General features: G+C 36.0%; 1 protein-coding gene across 1 annotated transcript; it reads right to left on the bottom strand.

Annotated features, from left to right (window-relative positions):
- Window positions 1–2,789: 2,789 nt before the first annotated feature.
- On the bottom strand, window positions 2,790–9,511 carry LOC105441138 (putative GPI-anchored protein pfl2). Its single transcript, XM_030986025.1, has 3 exons — window positions 9,476–9,511; window positions 5,931–6,065; window positions 2,790–5,276 (listed from the first exon to the last, which is right to left on the bottom strand). Exons 1-3 carry the CDS (start codon window positions 9,509–9,511, stop codon window positions 4,332–4,334), a joined length of 1,116 nt encoding a protein of 371 aa, XP_030841885.1. The 3' UTR covers window positions 2,790–4,331.
- Window positions 9,512–19,763: the final 10,252 nt, after the last annotated feature.

Below are 19,763 nucleotides of genomic sequence, written 5' to 3'. Positions count from 1 at the left end.
AACTCATGAATTATATCTGGCTACTTGAATGTTTGCCGTATATGCTTCATGTTTACTACATTTGTATTAATTTTCATGCTGTTTTGGCAATTTGGTCATCTACTTTTCTCAATCCTTGCAGTCAGTAAAATAGGGACTAACCAAACCCATGTCTCATCATCTCAAAGTAAGAAATACAAATACAAATAGTGAGAAAACAAAAACTGTTGCAACATTGTTGCCAAATATATTTTCTCATCTCTGGAATATGAAGTTAGATTGATACAAATTTCTTGTTATAACCATCCTACTTTTATCATAATTCTTAACTGTAACTCGCCTGACTTCAGCATAATGTTTGAAATACCTGTTCGACTGTTTATTTTGATTCTATTAATGATGACAGTAACGGTGAAATATGTATGATTCAAGAGTCTCTTATCTAAGTCAAAGTTTCCCCAGTCACTTTTTTTAAAACCGAACTATGCAAATATATTTTACGCTTCCTGTATTTCCTTCCCATTTGAATGTAAATGTATCATACTATATCGCAATGCATTTTAGCATGAAGCTATACTCATACAAGTAAAAACTAGAATTTTTAAGGTTTCATGAATTTCGCTTTCCTAAATAAAATGATTGTACAAGATTGCATTATGATTAAGAGTAGGAAAGATATTTATTGATGCCAAATGCCAAAAAATGTCATATTATGTTTACCTTTTGCACCGGATTGCAAGTGCTGTTGAATTAAATACAGCATTACTGAGTAAAAAATTGTCTCCTAGTGCTTTTTTGATGAAAATTTCTTTGTAAAAAGTTGGTAGATAGATCGGTTGATTTGAGAGTTTTGCTGGAAGACTGTGTCTGTGTGCTAGTGACAATTTTTAAAAGCGGAAGGTGGAACATCCATATTCTTGGATGGGATACTTGTTAGAAACTGATAACAAGGTCATTTTCATGGCCCCATTGTCCTTGTTATAACAAGTTCCCACTCTAGTCTGTTTGGCAAATATGAATTGTTTGCGACACTGGGGCAAGTTGGCAGTAACATATCCTGTATGTTATGAAGAACACCAAGTTTGCCTTTTGAGGAAGAGTCAAACCTGTTTCAATGTCTCTTTGATTAAAAGCAGAACAATCAAAAAGGGAGAGCGAGAGAGAGAGAGAGAGGAAAAATATATGTAATTTCAAACATTCTACTCAAAGGGCATCAAATTGACAACGTGGTCAAGTCTGTGAGGTCATGGATCCATGTCTACTACTTGACTTGGTAATGAGATGTTACAAATTACCATCTCTATCTTAAATATTTTTAGGGTAATGTGTCATTGCAGGTTAATACCCCCTTCACATACACAGATTTTTCTTATGAGTCCTTACGGATCGCCAACTCGTAGTTAATCGCAAGCATCTGAGATTTGCTGGTATTCGTAAATAACTCGTCACAACTCGTAAAAACTCGTAAGGATCCATGAAAGGAGAGGCAATTTTTTGACATGTCAAAAATCTTCTTACGATGGTCCACGGATTTATTTTCCCGTAAATAGCTCGTAACAATTCTTAAGTATCGTAAATCGCTCGCAACACGTAACCATCTGTAAACTGCTCGTAAGAATCCATAGATGACTCGTAACCAAAAAATTTAACGATTTGTTATGGTTTATGATTTATTTACGGATTATTTACGAGTGCTTACGTGTTGTTTACCATTTCATTCGGGCCGTGTAACGATGGCTTTACGTATCATTACGGGTTATAACAAGCACTTTACGTGTAGTTACGAGTACTTTACGAATAGATACGTATACTTTACGTATGCTTACAAAATGTTTACGATTTGGGGAAAGGTATAAAAGCTGCAAATTCGAACACTTCATTTTCAGCTATTATTTTTGGGCTAAAAATCATAAGGACTCATAAATATCCGTAACTAACTCGTATCTAATACGTCAGTTGCTCATAGTTATCTGTGTCAACTCATAACAAACCTTGCACTTTTGCCGTAAATACATCGTAATAACTCGTAACAACTCTTAAATCAATCGCAAATGTGGCCAAATCGTAAGGATCTGTAGATGATGTCAGTAGTTCTAGCATCTTCTCACAATTTAATAATGAACTCCTAGATAACAAAAACATAAAATTAAATCAATGAGATGTTTCACAATAGTTTTATAACCACTGTTTATATCTTAAATTTTTTTTATAACTCGGAAGGAATAATTCAGCACTTTTGCCGTAAATACATCGTAATAACTCGTAATAGACTGTGATAAACCGTAAATATCTCGTAATAACTCGTAACAACTCTTAGATCGATCGCAAAAGTGGCCAAATCGTAAGGATCTGTAGATGATCCATGAACTTGTGCGATCCGTAAGGAATTGTAAGAAAAATCTGTGTATGTGAAGGGGGTATTATGCACCAATAAAACTAAAACAGGATTCTTCTGAAAATTGTATTTGAAGTCGTGCCACCACAGCTACATGACAAAATTGCATATATAGTTGGCCGACTCCTACTCGAAGTTAGATTTTTTCTTTATTTCTTTTTTAAAACCTCCTGTTCCTATCTGTTCTACTATGATACCCCCTTCACATACACAGATTTCTCTTACGAGTCCTTAAAGATCGCACCAGTTCACAGTTGGTGATCCGTAAGGACTCGTAAGAAACATCCATGTATGTGAAGGGGGTATTAGACGGCTCAAAAGAAAAACAATAAAAAGAGACTTGACCTAACATTGAATACAGTAAAAATAAATACACACAGACATACAAAAATCAAAGCTAACAATAAAAGAAAAATAATGTTGGATTTACTTTATTGCACTTGTTAAAAGGCAATCATGCTTTTATACACAAAAGAGATATTTACTATTGTGGAAAGGCGTGAACCATTGTGACCAAGAACCCCCCCCCCCCCCCCACCAAACAAACATTGCAGAAAAACAGACATTTGGAAAGACAAATAATAAATGAGATGCTTGAAAGAGATGAATGGAAATACAACTAGGCCTACCTGATTAACAATAACAATGGTTTCTCATAAAGCTTTTTTGGGTCACAACGTAAATGTAACTGACCAAGGTGCTAACAGCATTTTTACCCTCATCTTTTTACGGGTGTGAACATGCTTAACACTAACCTAAAGGGAAAGTCTACCCTGTTATTAAGTTGGTTTTAATAAAAGCAGAAAAATGAGAGAAACCGCTCAGTAAAAGCTTGAGCCAAAACTGATTAAAAATTAGAATGCTATGAATTTTTGAAGGTGTGATCAATCAAATCAAAATTGGCAACTCTGTGACAAATCTTTGCGAGCTCCCCTCCCATTTTCCCAGTACTATAACACTTTAAAAAATGTCTAGTTTCCCTCATGAAAATTTTAAATCAGTCATTAACCCTAAATAAAATTATCTCACATACGTTTTTATACATCCCCTATATGAGAAAATTCATTCTGTCACCAATATCTAAGGAAATTAAGTTTATAAAATTTTCTGTATAGAGAAAATTGGAGAGGAGCTCGCAAAATACGTAACTGATAACAAATTCAAAATTCATAACTTTCCTATTTTAATTGAATTTTGCTCAAACTTCCACTAATTTGCCTCTCTCATTTTTCTGCTTTTATCAAAACCAAAAAAAATATCAGGGTGGACTTCCCCTGTTAAACTAAAAGGGATGAGGGAGGCAGATTCCACCCCCTACCCCTTGCCATGATACGATTGAGGTTTTTTTTTTGCTGCAAGCTTTCGTGACTTTATCGCATAGAGTCTGGCACATTTTTTAATACCAGATTTTTCATATCAGATTTACACAATTTTGACCCGAAAAGGTACTGCACCCCATATGTATTGTACACTCAGAAAGTTGATCACCAATCAGTAAATTGAATCTTGCCTGACATGTCACCATAATGCATGAATTTCAATATCAGATTCTTCAGAATTTGCCATTCAAGGATGACCAGTTGGGAAACAAAAGCTTCAATGTCATTAACAAAAATCACACTTGTGTCAAAGAAAAAAAGAGTGCTATGCATACCAATACCATGCAGTGATCACCTCTTTACCCCGCCCTATATTATGTTGTGCTACTCACTCTCTGGCTGGAAAATTGTTAAGATATGGCGTCATTTTTAAGAGGAATAGACACAATTTCTAATGATAATAATCAAGTGATGATTAATTATGCCACGACGAGAGAGCTAAAAATAATTGATTCAACTTGAGTGTTCAAACTGTTTTTAAGGGGCTTATATTCTAAACTGATAGGAGGCCAATCACTACAGTTGTCTCTACATGTAAGGGTATCACATGCGAGGTTAATTTCCTCTTTAATTAGTCATCATGATTTGCTATTTTTCATTGCTTCTTGGATGAAACTAAAGGCATCTCTACTTGCTCCTGCTTTCTGCTTCTCATCATCATTGTCCACAACAAATCCAAACCCCGTGGTTGGTTTTTTGGCAAGATTGATCGGTGTCGAGGTCATCCCACTCAGGGTGATCGATGATAGCTGAGGGTACATCTGGGAAATATGCTGTGCTGACATGACTGGCTGTTGTAAGGTCATGCTAGGATGAGGATGTTGTGAAGGCATATCAACCTGTGGCGTTGCTGTACTGAGCTGTGAGAGAACTTGGTTTGATGAAGCCTTTGGGTCAGAAGATGCTTCCTTGGGGGACACCGTGTTCCACAGGTCAGCGAACCCTGCCTCTCTGGATATTATAGGATCCATCCTACTGTGCTGAGATGCCTCTGGATCAACAGATTTCTGGTGTACTGGTGTTGCTGCAGGGTTTACATTACTTAAGCTATAAGCAGCAGGTGCACTCATTACCTGTGTGAACTCTCCTTCTGTTCGATTATTTGTTACTGAACTTGGCTTAGTGTCAGAAAGGAGTAAGTTTGTTTCTGACGAGTCTGACTTTGACATGAACTGGGTGTCTATTAGCAGATCAGCTACTGAATGTCCTTCTTTAGCTTCCTTGTGCCTACTGGCAGAACTCGAAGACATCCCTGTTGAGGTCTTCCCTCCAGGAGCTACTGGCGATCTGGTCGCTATGGTCATACCACTGAACAAAGATCCTCCAGATGATTTTGGTGCTCCGTCTGAGGAAGAAAAGGCATCTCTTGGCAGAACAGTTTTTACTGGAGTTGTGTTAGCCGAGGATGCTGGTATTTCAGCCTCAGCAGCTTCTAATACTGACTGGAAGATGATCTGGCTCTCCGGTATCAGTGGCTGATCTAGACTGGTGTCTGCTTCAAGCCTCTCCAACTGACGTAAAATCTGAAAAAAGAAAGAATTGAGACAGGACTTTAATGAAAAAAAAAAAAAAAGTTCCATAGGTGACAAGCAAAAGGCTTTAGGATTACACAGTGAATCTTACTACACATGCATTTGTTCTGATAATTATGATAAATAAACATCTCCATGGATATTTGAACCATCTGCATTTCTACCCTGTGCCTCACTTGGAAGGGTGCTTAGCCTGTGCTCAGTGATTAAAGGAAACCTCACCTCAAAGAATAAGTGTAGGTATTCTGAAAGCTGAGATTTATTCCTGCCTATTGATGTAGAATATTCCTTATGAAAATACAGGAGATATACAAATGAAGATATACATGGTATGATGTAATGACTTTTGGCATGACATGGGTGCAGCTAATTTCTTTATAATATGATGTGCAATCACTACACAAACTTCGAAAAGAAGCTACCATAAATTTGAATGCATTTACTTGACAAACGACTAAAGTACGTCATGTTATCAAGAAAATGGAGACGCCAATGAGGGTTGAGGGCAGTTCCTCTAAATGAAAATTATGAGATCTGATTGAAACGAATCTGCAACAAAAAAAAATACACAGACCCACACCCACCCACCCACCATGAATATTCATAGACATAAGTGTGAATATGCATTCATATGAATATCCATACCTTGAGAGACTTTGCCCTGATAGCTTTATCTTGACTACACTGCATTGATGTAAGATGAGAGCTGAGAAGACTAAGAGCCAAGTCGGACGAGATCAAATCCTCTTTCAGAATGCCTTCGACGCCAAACAAACAAAGCTGGAAAATATAAAAATACAACAGTAAAACAATTAGAATTTCAAAGCAAAATCTTTAGGCCCAAATGAATTTAATAATTCAAGTTTCTTGTCCCCTTTTCTATACTTTTTACTTTTAAAAATATAAACATGAATGAGTAGAATAGAAGTTACTAGATGAAAGACTGTAATACATTATTGAAACCGTATATCCAAACTCCATATTGTTGTTTTAGTCTGGTATTATTGTCAATTGATTGGAAATATAAAATGGTATAAACGAACCCCACCTTGTTTATCAGAAAAATGCCAATAACAATGGTTAGAGTATAATGGGCAATTAAGGTTTAGCTCCGATTAATCATAAAAGCAAGGTTATTGATTATCAAAGATAAAAAAATAGAAAATAATTAATAGAAGTGATATTATGTGTCAATTTAATCATTGATTTTTACTATCTGTCCTGCTGTCTGAACCTGCTTAGATATATAAAACAAAACAACCCTACATGTTAAAGAATTAAAGTTTAATATGATATCACTTTGTTTCACAATGAAAATCATCCACAATGAATTTAATTATTCCCCCTATATATAAACAACATTTAAATGGCTGTGAGTAATTGTGTATGAGGATGAGGTGTGCAGATATGTGATTATGTTTCATACATCATCATGCTATCCTGCAGGCTTGATGGAGTGGACTTTGGACCTGACATTCACAGAGAATGTGATCTATGCACCATATGGGCTGTTCACACACAAAGCATAACCACATTTAAAATATAATTTAATGTATTGCACCCCCCCCCCCTTCTTTCTCTCTCTCTCTTTCTCTCTCTCCGTCTCTCTGTCTCTCTCTCTCTGTCTCTCTGTCTCTCTCTCTCTCCCTCTCTCTCTCTAAATACACACACACACACACAAATATACTATGAAAAGAAATGAGATAATAATGGTCACATAGCTTAAATCAAGCTCCTCATTGCTGCCCTTTGATGTAAGCTTCTCTAAAAAAATTAAACAGCTGTGTGTGGTTTTCATTGAGGCTGCATATAACTTCATGTTTTACAAGGAGAATCTTTAAGCAATCTGAAAACAAAAGAGTTAGGTAAGTCTATAATTTTTTTTAAAAATCTATATCCAATGGTTAATGATGATGTATATGTATTGTAATTTGATTTAGAGTGAAAATCTCAACATCAGTGATTGCTTTATATAATTATATATTATAAATCTAGAGAATGATATAAGTATTTCAGATGTTCTACATAAAGAGAACAACTCAATGAGCATTTTCCTTTCAAGACTACAGCTAAACAATTTATCAATCTCTATTTCTTTGCAAGACCATCTCTATTGCATGAACATATATGATATTATACATACTCACAAAGATGTACATACAAAAAAAGTCTGAACTTCAAGCACCTATTGGTGATCCATTCTTTCCTCTGAGGTTTGCTGTTTATGTTCTTTATATACACATATATGGAGGTGCTGTGGTATGGTTCATTCCCTTGACTCTCAATCCAAGGGTTAAGGGTTTGAATCCCAGCATGGCACTAACCCATTTTGACAAGAGATTAAAACACATTTGGCACCCTCTACCCAGATGTATCGGGCGATTGCTGGGATAAATGCAATTGCAGGACCTACAGGAAGAACAGCACTGATGCTGATGAGGCTTCCCTGGGTTTATAAACAAATATATTGTATCATTACCCAGTAATATATGGTAACAGATTGGGTTTTGACAGGGCTTTAGGTTGTATTTTGGGTTGGTAAGGCTTTTAAAGAGGTAGGTATAGTATTGGGTCCAGAGTGGAAGTGAGTAAATTAGCAAGAGCTTGTGACCATAGAGAAACTATCACCAACATTTATGTTGTACGATCTACCTACCTGTACTCTATTTTTTCTTCTGACACATCCAGGCAATTAACTGAAATGACACTTTGTGCACCTGCATCTACTCTAATGGCACCTACTCTACCACCACTGAATCCAACATGGAGAGATGCAGTCTGCAGGTTTTTGCTGATTTATCAAAGTGAAATGAAGCCTGACCATTGAGAATTAGGGAATTATTCAGTCCTGGTTGATGGATCAACTTTTGCTGAACTTCTAATTGCTGAATCTGATAAATTTTACAAGCTGAGAATATCCAGTTTACAAATCTATCAGAAACAAAAGCTAGATCGAACACAATACAGTACATTACTGGTACAATTACTGCAGAATTCATGCCTGTGTATATGTAAGAGAACCAGCTGATGGAATTGAACTGATCAAGAATTGATAGCATTTTGAATAACTGGCTTGCTTTTGGCCACTGTCCATTTCCATCTGGACATGTTCTATTGAGTTGGATTTCATAGGTGAACCATTACTGGTCGTGAATGAAAGACAATTCTGACGATCACTTTCTCCTCTTTGCAGTTACTGAAGATCTACTGAGGGTTTTTTTTTTTTTTTTTTTGGGGGGGGGGGGGGGGAATCAGAATCAAACCATAATTCAAAATGTTGAAAGTTTTGTTTCATTCCTTGACTGGTGGATTTAAAATCTTAATATTATTCATTTCTATCATACTCATTAATCTATTTCAAGGGTGGCCAACCTGGGGCCCGCGGGCCACATGCGGCCCGCGAGCTCTTCTTGTGCGGCCCGCGGAGCATTGAAAACGTAATTATAAAAATAGTATATGAATGAAATGCGGCCCGCATAACAGCGATGAAATAGAGTAAAACATTTACACACAGCTATCTTTATTTCCATAATTTGTTTTCATCATTCACAACATATTGATTCATTACGTGGCTTATACAAAACTCCTCAAATTCCCTCTCATTACATTACATTAACGATATTAACATCACTCGCCGTGTTAATTTCAGTTTGTTATTTCCACATGCAGTAACCTTTGTAAATATACAAATAATAACAATAATAATAATCTTTTAAAATCCACTCCAAATGTTATTAAGTAAAACCGAAAATGGAAATTCTTTTTGCCCAATCGATCGTGAATCAAGAAATATGTTTGAAATGCCATACTTGTCTTAAAACGTACAACCCTTTTCTCCCGCCGTTTAATTTTTTCATTAATCTTAATCGTGGATAGTCCCCTTATATTCTTTCTGCTGTGTCATTGATTTTGTTTGAAATAACAACCAACATGGCATCGATTTCGAGACGTGCGAAGAAAAGGAAAGTCTCTGATGAAGACAGAAACTTTAAATCGGATTGATCTCTGAAGTATTTCTTCATAGAAGAGAAAGGTAAACAACTTTGCCTCATATTTTGTCAGCCAGAAATCACACTACAAAAGTAAGCCTGATTTTGTTCGACTGATTTTGTTGTTTGCAAAATTGCAGGTGTGTACATGAGTGTGTGTGTGTGGGGGGGGGGGGGAGGGATTTCAGATTTGGTTTTGACGGGGTGTGCCGCTGAAGCCTCGTAACCTCTACCCATTTTTAAGGGTTGTTTTGGCAGATTTTTGTTGAAAGTAAAGCCCTTTTTATAAAAATTTCGGGTGTTTGCATGGTTAAAACCCTGAATTTTTTTTAAATAATTTTTTTTGAAAACACGGACCCATATTTAGGATATTTTTGTTAAAAATGGGACCCAAGTTTAGGGATTCTTTTTGTAAAAAAGGTTACCCATTAGAGCGGCACACCCCGTATGTCTCAATATGTGATTACCCCCCCCCCCCCCCCGCCTGGCCTACGGCCCGCCAAGTTATGACAATCGTTAGATGTGGCCCGCGAGCTTTAAAAGGTTGGCCACCCGTGATATAATGTACTTTGTTTACGACATTCTAAAAAACTTATGATCCAATTTATTATCCAAGGTCTTATGTGCATATTAACCATTCTTTCAATTAGAATATTGTGATCCAAGCAATCAAAAGCCTTTTTAAAATCTGTACATACAGTAGTTGATATAGACCTGTTGTTTTCTGCATGTTTATAAAGATGATGTAAAAGGCCAACAAGATACGTGTGTGCATGTATCCTCATGCATTGCATTAGAGGGACAAGGTCATTACGAATAGATACAGACTGTGAGTGAGTGTTTGTGTGTGTGTGTAACTGTGCATGAGGGTGGGGTGTGCATGTATGCCAGCTCGACAAAATATTCCAAATCTCCTAAAGATCTTTAATCTTGATATTTTTACCTTTAACCTAAAGGTGTCTCTAATCTTCATTTGTAGCCTAAGTGGAGGGTTGTATCTGCAGATTATTAAATGTGTTATCAACATGAAACCCCAACTTAATATTTACAAACCAATTTCCAAGTCAATATATATATATATATATGCACTTCATCGATACATTTCATCTCTGGTTTGCAAACTGTGTTATGTAGTATGATTATATTTTGTGGTTGTTTATGAATAATTTTCTTTGATATCAATTTCAAACCTCTTACCATCAGTTATACTTTCCTTTTTGTTGTTTTTTATTAGCTTTAGGCCTTTGTTTGGAGTGTGTGAATGTGTGTGCATCAGGCGCGGATCCAGGATTTCTTAGGGGTGGGGGCCCAATTTTTTTCTTTTTCCTCCCGATAACCCCTTGAGCGCCGGGGGGGGGGGGGCATCTCCCCAAAAAAGTAAATTAACCGTGTTTGTACACGTTTTTTTCCCCCTGGATCCGCCACTGGTGTGCATGAGGGTGAGGTGTGCAACTCGCATATGTCATTATGTTTCATACATCATCATGCTATCCTGCAGGCTTGTTTGTGTGGACTTTGGACCTAACATTCAAGCGCAGAGAGGATTTCATCATCTTTATACCACAAGGGCTGTTCACACACTGACAAAGCATCACAAAATTATCAATAACCTGCCAAAGAAAGTCCAAGCAAATAGTACATGATTCAACCGACCGCTCAATGCATTCACTTGCACTCAGGGTCGCTATTCATAATACGACGAGAGGGTCGCTATTCATAATAAGAAATGAGGTTCATTACTTATAAGGGTCGCTATTCATAACACGGAAAGAGGGCCGCTATTCATAATACGAAATGAGGGTCGCTATTCATAATAGGATAAAAGGGTCGCTATTCATAATAGGAGAAGAGGGTCGCTATTCATAATAGGAGAAGAGTAACAGGAGAAGAGGGTCGCTATTCATAATACGAAATGAGGGTCGCTATTCATAATACAAAATGAGGGTCGCTATTCATAATAGAAGTAGAGGGTCGCTATTCATAACACGAAATGAGGGTCGCTATTCATAATACAAAATGAGGGTCGCTATTCATAATACAAAATGAGGGTCGCTATTCATAATAGAAGTAGAAGGTCGCTATTCATAATATGAGGTGAGGGTCGCTATTCATAATACGAAATGAGGTTCGCTATTCATATAGAAGTAGAGGGTCGCTATTCATAATAGGAGATGAGGGTCGCTATCCATAATACGAAATGAGGTTCGCTATTCATAATAGGAGAAGAGGTTTGCTATTCATAACAGGAGAAGAGGGTCGCTATTCATAATACAATATTTTTCTTTCTTTTTCCTCCCGATAACCCCTTGAGCGCCGGGGGGGGGGGGGGCATCTCCCCAAAAAGGTAAATGTACCGTGTTTGTACTCGTTTTTTCCCCCTGGATCCGCCACTGGTGTGCATGAGGGTGAGGTGTGCAACTCGCATATGTCATTATGTTTCATACATCATCATGCTATCCTGCAGGCTTGTTTGTGTGGACTTTGGACCTAACATTCAAGCGCAGAGAGGATTTCATCATCTTTACACCATAAGGGCTGTTCACACACTGACAAAGCATAATCACAAAATTATCAATAACCTGCCAAAGAAAGTCCAAGCAAATATATACAGTACCTGATTCAACCGACCGCTCAATGCATTCACTTGCACTCAGGGTCGCTATTCATAATACGACGAGAGGGTCGCTATTCATAATAAGAAATGAGGTTCATTACTTATAAGGATCGCTATTCGTAACACGGAAAGAGGGTCGCTATTCATGATACGAAATGAGGGTCGCTATTCATAATAGGATAAAAGGGTCGCTATTCGTAATAGGAGAAGAGGGTCGCTATTTATAATACAAAATGAGGGTCGCTATTCATAATAGAAGTAGAAGGTCGCTATTCACAATAGGAGATGAGGGTCGCTATTCATAATACGAAATGAGGTTCGCTATTCATAATATGAGATGGGGTCGCTATTTATAATACAAAATGAGGTTCGCTATTCATAATAGGAGTAGAGGGTCGCTATTCATAATAGGAGATGAGGGTCGCTATTCATAATACGAAATGAGGTTCGCTATTCATAATAGGAGTAGAGGGTCGCTATTCATAATACGAAATGAGCGTCGCTATTCATAATACAAAATGAGGGTCGCTATTCATAATAGGAGATGAGGGTCGCTATTTGTAGTACGAAATGAGATTCGCTATTCATAATAGGAGATGAGGGTCGCTATTCATAATACAAAATGAGGTGCGCTATTCATAATAAGAGAAGAGGATCGCTCTTCATAATACGAAATGAGGGTCGCTATTCATAATAGGAGAAGGGTTCGCTTTTCATAATAGGATTGAGCGCCGGGGGGGGGGGCATCTCCCAAAAAAGGTAAATTTACTGTGTTTGTACACGTTTTTTCCCCCTGGATCCGCCACTGCATGTGCATGAGGGTGAGGTGTGCAACTCGCATATCATTATGTTTCATACATCATCATGCTATCCTGCAGGCTTGTTTGTGTGGACTTTGGACCTAACATTCAAGCGCAGAGAGGATTTCATCATCTTTACACCATAAGGGCTGTTCACACACTGACCGCTCAATGCATTCACTTGCATGTTGGAAATTGCAGGCGCCGGTACTGAGGTATATGTGGTTTTCATTGGAGCTGCATATAACTTCATGTTTTACAAGAAGAATCTTTAAGCAACAAAATGATCTGAAGACAACGAGTTAGGTAAGTGTATAATTTGTTTTTCTTGACCATCTCTGCTGCATGAGCGAATGATACTACCGAATCACAAAGAAGTATATCAAAATAAAGTCAGAGTATATCTGTTCTGAACTTAAAGTACCTACTGGGCTATTGGTGATCCATTCTTTGCTCCAAGCTTTATGTACTGTTTTGATCTCAAAACATATATGGAGGTGTCATGGTATAGTGGTTCATTCCCTTGAATCTCAATCCAAGGGGATAAGGGTTTGAATCCCACCCTGGCACTAACATCTTATGGCAAGAGATTAAACCACATGTGCCACTCTTCACTTAGATGTAAATGGGTACCTGGCAATTGCTGGCATAAAATTAATTGATGCAGGGAGAACAGCACTGATGCTAATGAGGCTATCTTCCCTTGGTAAACAAAATTATTATACTATCACCAGCATATGGTAATAATAATAATAATAATAATGGGTTCTTGTATAGCGCTCATGTCAGTCAGATTTGACCCTCCTGGCTCTCCCGATTGGGTTATGATAGGGTTTTAGGTTATAGTTTGGGTTGGTAAGACTATAGAGCTAAGGGATAGGTATACAGTGTTGGGTCCTGGGTGGAAAATATATAAATTAGCAATAGCTAGTGATCATAGACCAACTTTATCACCACAATTTGTGTCGTACAATCCACCTACTCTAATTTTTCTTCTAATTCCAGGCAACTGATTACGTGCATCTAAAGCTACTCCAATGGCCATTTCTACACCACATCTGAATCCTAAATGGAGATATATGTTCAGCAGGTTATCGCTGTTTCATGAAATTGAAATTGCGCCTGATGATAAAGGAAGAGAATTAGTCAGAATCTTCAGTTGACAGATCCATCAAAAAAAAAACTGGAACACAAAACAGTACATTGCGCCTACAGTTACTGCAGAATTCATGCCTGTGTATGTGACAGAACCAGATTATGTATGAATGCTAGCTAAAGCATAGATTGTTTACATTTTGGACACATCATACCATCTGAAAATTTGCTATTGAGTTGGATGTCAAAGGTGCAACATAACTGTTTGTGAATTATATAGAATTCTGACAATCATTTTCTCCTCTTCGCAGTTTCTGAAGAACCTTTCAGTATTTTGGAGGGAAATCTGAACCTAACCCTAATTCAATATGTTGAAAGTTTTGTTTCATTCCTTGACCGGTGGATTTAATATTCCATTATTATTAATTTCTATTATTCTCATAAATCTATATGGATGTAAATCCACAACATTATATAAAATACAAGGGCAAGAAGCTAACTTGATTTTCCCATATCCATGTGACAGTACAGAAGTCACTTTACAGCATTCGCTCAGCGCCCCATTTTATCGCTCGACAGACGGGTCAGCGCTGTCATTGCCTCGAGTTCAGCTCCAAAGATTCCAAGTGCAGAATAGAAACAAAAATGGAAACTGCTCTCTGGATCTTACAATAACTAATCTAATGAGAAATGATGCAGGGAAATACATCTCATCGGTTTACAAGGATGGGCAGTCAATTGTTGATCACACAACAAGAGTCGAACTGCAAATAGACTATCCTCCTGGTAAGGCATCATGTGATGTGAGTGAAGGAAAGGGTAGAGACTGGGTTTCAATAGACTGTACAGCTAATGTTGGGAGTCTATTAGGGAAGATTGAATGCTATCAGGATGGTGTATGGATGCCTTCCCTTACTGACCCCAGTGAAACTGGCACATTGTTGAAACAGACCATTCTCATCAGAAAATCACAGCCAGTATATTGTTGTTCTTCTACTTTGGATGAATACAAATTAAGATGTGAATGTAATGATACTGGCCTGAATATAACTGATGATGTTAGCAATGACCCTTGCCCTCCTTTAGAAATTACAACAATGCCTCTTCTTTTCACTCTCACAGAAAACAATCAGAGTGATTACTATTCCACTATGATGTCTTCCCTTCCGATCAATATGGACAAATGCATCTCCAACAAATGTGTGATCATTCAGTCAATGTTCTTACCTATTGAAGTTATACTGCTATTCTTGAGTTTGTTTTTCCATTATAAAATGAAAAACAAAGGTCGTAAACACTAAAAACGGTAAAGATTTTTCTCCACAATCGGATACATTACTACTTTACGGTCAGAATATGACAAATTGATCAAGAAAAAATTAAAGATTCAGTTTACAAAATTTTGAAAAACATTTGACTACATATGCCATCATTAAACCCGACTTAAAAGGCAAATTTATAGTTTAATTAAGAACCCAAATAACATTATGGATATCTCATACTGATTGTAAGCTCATTTTGGAATTGAACTAAATTGTGAGAAAAGTAATAGAGTATAGGCCTACACACAATTTAACTATAATTATAATTCTGTTTATTCTAAATAATTGTAAATCACGTTTAAATTTTAATTTACAGGAGGATAAAATACTGTTTGAAAAAGATTAAATAAAATTGTCCATACTTTATTGAGACAAGTTTCTTGAGAACGAAAAACAACAACAAGAACACAGCCAAAGACACATTTACACTGTGTTACATGAACTTCAATGTTTTTGAATTAATATTATGTTCTTTTATGATGTCTTCCATTCATTGAGGTCAGGGTTGTAAATACAAGTTTCTGTTGTCCAAAGACACTTTCATACGTTATTACATGAACTTCAATGTTTTTGAATTAATATTATGTTCTTTTATGATGTCTTCCTTTCAATGAGGTCAGGATTGTAAATACAAGTTTCTGTTGTCCAAAGACACTTTCATACTGAGTTGCATGTACTTCAATGTTTTTGAATTATGTTCTTTTATGATGTCTTCCTTTCAATGAGGTCAGGATTGTAAATACAAGTTTCTGTTGTCCAAAGACACTTTCATACTGTATTACATGAACTTCAATGTTTTTGAATTAATATTATGTTCTTTTATGATGTCTTCCATTCATTGAGGTCAGGGTTGTAAATACAAGTTTCTGTTGTCCAAAGACACTTTCATACTGTATTACATGAATTTCAATGTTTTTGAATTAATATTATGTTCTTTTATGATGTCTTCTTTCAATGAGGTCAGGATTGTAAATACAAGTTTCTGTTGTCCAAAGACACTTTCATACTGAGTTGCATGTACTTCAATGTTTTTGAATTATGTTCTTTTATGATGTCTTCCATTCGATGAGGTCAGGATTGTAAATACAAGTTTCTGTTGTCCAAAGACACTTTCATACTGTGTTACATGAACTTCAATGTTTTTGAATTAATATTATGTTCTTTTATGATGTCTTCCTTTCAATGAGGTCAGGATTGTAAATACAAGTTTCTGTTGTCCAAAGACACTTTCATACTGTATTACATGAACTTCAATGTTTTTGAATTAATATTATGTTCTTTTATGATGTCTTCCATTCATTGAGGTCAGGATTGTAAATACAAGTTTCTGTTGTCCAAAGACACTTTCATACTGTATTACATGAACTTCAATGTTTTTGAATTAATATTATGTTCTTTTATGATGTCTTCCTTTCAATGAGGTCAGGATTGTAAATACAAGTTTCTGTTGTCCAAAGACACTTTCATACTGAGTTGCATGTACTTCAATGTTTATGAATTATGTTCTTTTATGATGTCTTCCTTTCAATGAGGTCAGGATTGTAAATACAAGTTTCTGTTGTCCAAAGACACTTTCATACTGTGTTACATGAACTTCAATGTTTTTGAATTAATATTATGTTCTTTTATGATGTCTTCCATTCAATGAAGTCAGGATTGTAAATACAAGTTTCTGTTGTCCAAAGACACTTTCACACTGTGTTACATGAATTTCAATGTTTTTGAATTAATATCATGTTCTTTTTTGATGTCTTCCATTCAATGAGGTCAGGATTGTAAATACAAGTTTCTGTTGTCCAAAGACACTTTCATACTGTGTTACATGAACTTCAATGTTTTTTAATTAATATTATGTCCTTTTATGATGTCTTCGATTCAATGAGGTCAGGATTGTAAATACAAGTTTTTGTTGACCAACGACACTTATATACTGAGTTACATGTACTTCTATGTTTGTTAATCACTATTATGTTCTCTTATGATGGCTTCAATTCAATGTGTCAGGATTGTTTACAGGGTTTGATGTCAAAAGACACTTTCACACTGTGTTACATGAATTTCAATGTTTTTGAATTAATATCATGTTCTTTTTTGATGTCTTCCATTCAATGAGGTCAGGATTGTAAATACAAGTTTCTGTTGTCCAAAGACACTTTCATACTGTGTTACATGAACTTCAATGTTTTTTAATTAATATTATGTCCTTTTATGATGTCTTCGATTCAATGAGGTCAGGATTGTAAATACAAGTTTTTGTTGACCAACGAAACTTATATACTGAGTTACATGTACTTCTATGTTTGTTAATCACTATTATGTTCTCTTATGATGGCTTCAATTCAATGTGTCAGGATTGTTTACAGGGTTTGATGTCAAAAGACACTTATATACTGAGTTACATGTACTTCTATGTTTTTGAATGACTATTATGCTCTTTTATGATGTCTTCCATTCAATGAGGTCAGGATTGTAAATACAAGTTTTTGTTGATCAAAGACACTTTAATACTGAGTTACATTGTACTATCATGTTTTTGAATTATGTTCTTTTATGATGTCTTCCATTCAATGAGGTCAGGATTTTAAATACAAGTTTTGTTGTCCTAAGACACTTGGACACTGAGTTACATGTACTTCAATGTTTTTGAATTACTATTGTGTTCCTTTATGATGGCTGAATGAATATCTCTCCAGTTACAAAAAGGAGTACTTGATGAAAATGTTTTATTATATTAAATAATGTCTTTTTGTATGTTTGTTTGCGTTATTTTTCTCACAGATTTCCAAATGACAGTAAATCACAGGTTTGAAATTGGTATCCAGCTCGACAAAAAGAATGAAAGAAAACGATCTCAAATCAGTGATTATTCATTCCATGTTTGTGTTTATTGTAGTCATGCTGCTGTTATTTATTTTCCACTCCATATATAAATGGAATCACATACACCATGAATCACTAAAATGAGTTGCTATGCTCCTTTATGTATCATGTCAACCCATACTGACAATGTAATAGAGAAAAGCAACCTTTGCTGTAAATGTCCTTTGCACAAACCATTTGGGAAGATGTGTGTAAGTGTTAAACAGTGTACATGTACATGTATTTGCAATATGTTCATAAAGTTGCAGGTCATTAAATTCAGTACTATGTTTTGGATAGATAAACTCATGAATTATATCTGGCTACTTGAATGTTTGCCGTATACGCTTCATGTTTACTACATTTTTATTAATTTTCATGCTGTTTTGGCCATTTGGTCATCTACTTTCTCAATCCTTGCAGTCAGTAAAATAGGAGCTAACCAAACCCATGTCTCTCGATCCATCTCAAAGTAAAAAAATACAAGTACAAATAGTGAGAAAACAAAAACCGTTGCAACATTGTTGCCAAATATATTTTCTCATCTCTGGAATATGAAGTTAGATTGATACAAATTTGTTGTTATAACCACCCTACTTTTATCATTATTCTTAACTGTAACTCTCCTGACTTCAGCATAATGTTTGAAATACCTGTCCGACTGTTTATTTTGATTCTATTAATGATGACAGTAATGGTGAAATCTGTATGACTCAAGAGTCTCATATCAAAGTCAAAGTTTCCCCAGTCACTTTTTTTAAAACCACCTATGCAAATACATTTTACGCTTCCTGTATTTCCTTCCCATTTGAATGTAAATGTATCATACTATATCGAAATGCATTTTAGCATGGAGCTACTCATACAAGTACAAAATAGAATTTGTAAGGTTTCATGAATTTCGCTTTCCTAAATAAAATGATTGTACATGATTGCATTTTGATTAAGAGTAGGAAAGATGTTTAATAATGCCAAATGCCAAAAAATGTCAGATTGTGTTCACCTTTTGCACCGGATTGCAAGTCCTGTTGAATTAAATACAGAATAACTGAGTACAAAATTGTCTCCGAGTGCTTTTTTGATGAAAATTTCTTTGTAAAAAGTTGGTAGATGGACTGGTTGATTTGAGAGTTTTGCTGTGTGACTGTGTCTGTGTGTGTGAGTGACAATTTTTAAAAGCAGAAGGTGGAACATCCATATTCTTGGATGAGATACTTGTTAGAACCTGATACCAAGGTAATTTTCATGGCCCCAGTGTCCTTGTTACAACAAGTTTCCACTGTAGTCTGTTTGGCAAATATGAATTGTTTGCGACACTGGGGCAAGTTGGCAGTAACAGCCCGTATGTTAGGAAGAACACCAAGTCTGCCTTTTGAGGAAGAGTCAAACCTGTTTCAATGTCTCTTTGATTAAAAGCAGAACAATCACAAAGGGAGAGCGAGAGAGAGAGGAAAAATATATGTAATTTCAAACATTCTACTCAAAGGGCATCCAATTGACAACGTGGTCAAGTCTGTGAGGTCATGGATCCATGTCTACTACTTGATTTGGTAATGAGATGTTACAAATTACCATCTCTATCTTAATTATTTTTAGGGTAATGTGTCATTGCAGGTTAATACCCCCTTCACATACACAGATTTTTCTTACGAGTCCTTACGGATCGCCAACTCGTAGTTAATCGCAAGCATCCGTAGATTTGCTGGTATTCGTAAATAACTCGTCACAACTCGTAAAAACTTGTAAGGATCCATGAAAGGAGAGGCAATTTTTTGACATGTCAAAAATCTTCTTACGAT

Source organism: Strongylocentrotus purpuratus, unplaced genomic scaffold (genome assembly GCF_000002235.5).
Source record: "Strongylocentrotus purpuratus isolate Spur 01 unplaced genomic scaffold, Spur_5.0 spur5_contig_837, whole genome shotgun sequence".
NCBI lineage: Eukaryota > Metazoa > Echinodermata > Echinoidea > Camarodonta > Strongylocentrotidae > Strongylocentrotus > Strongylocentrotus purpuratus.
This window is presented reverse-complemented; position numbering and strand designations above follow the sequence as displayed.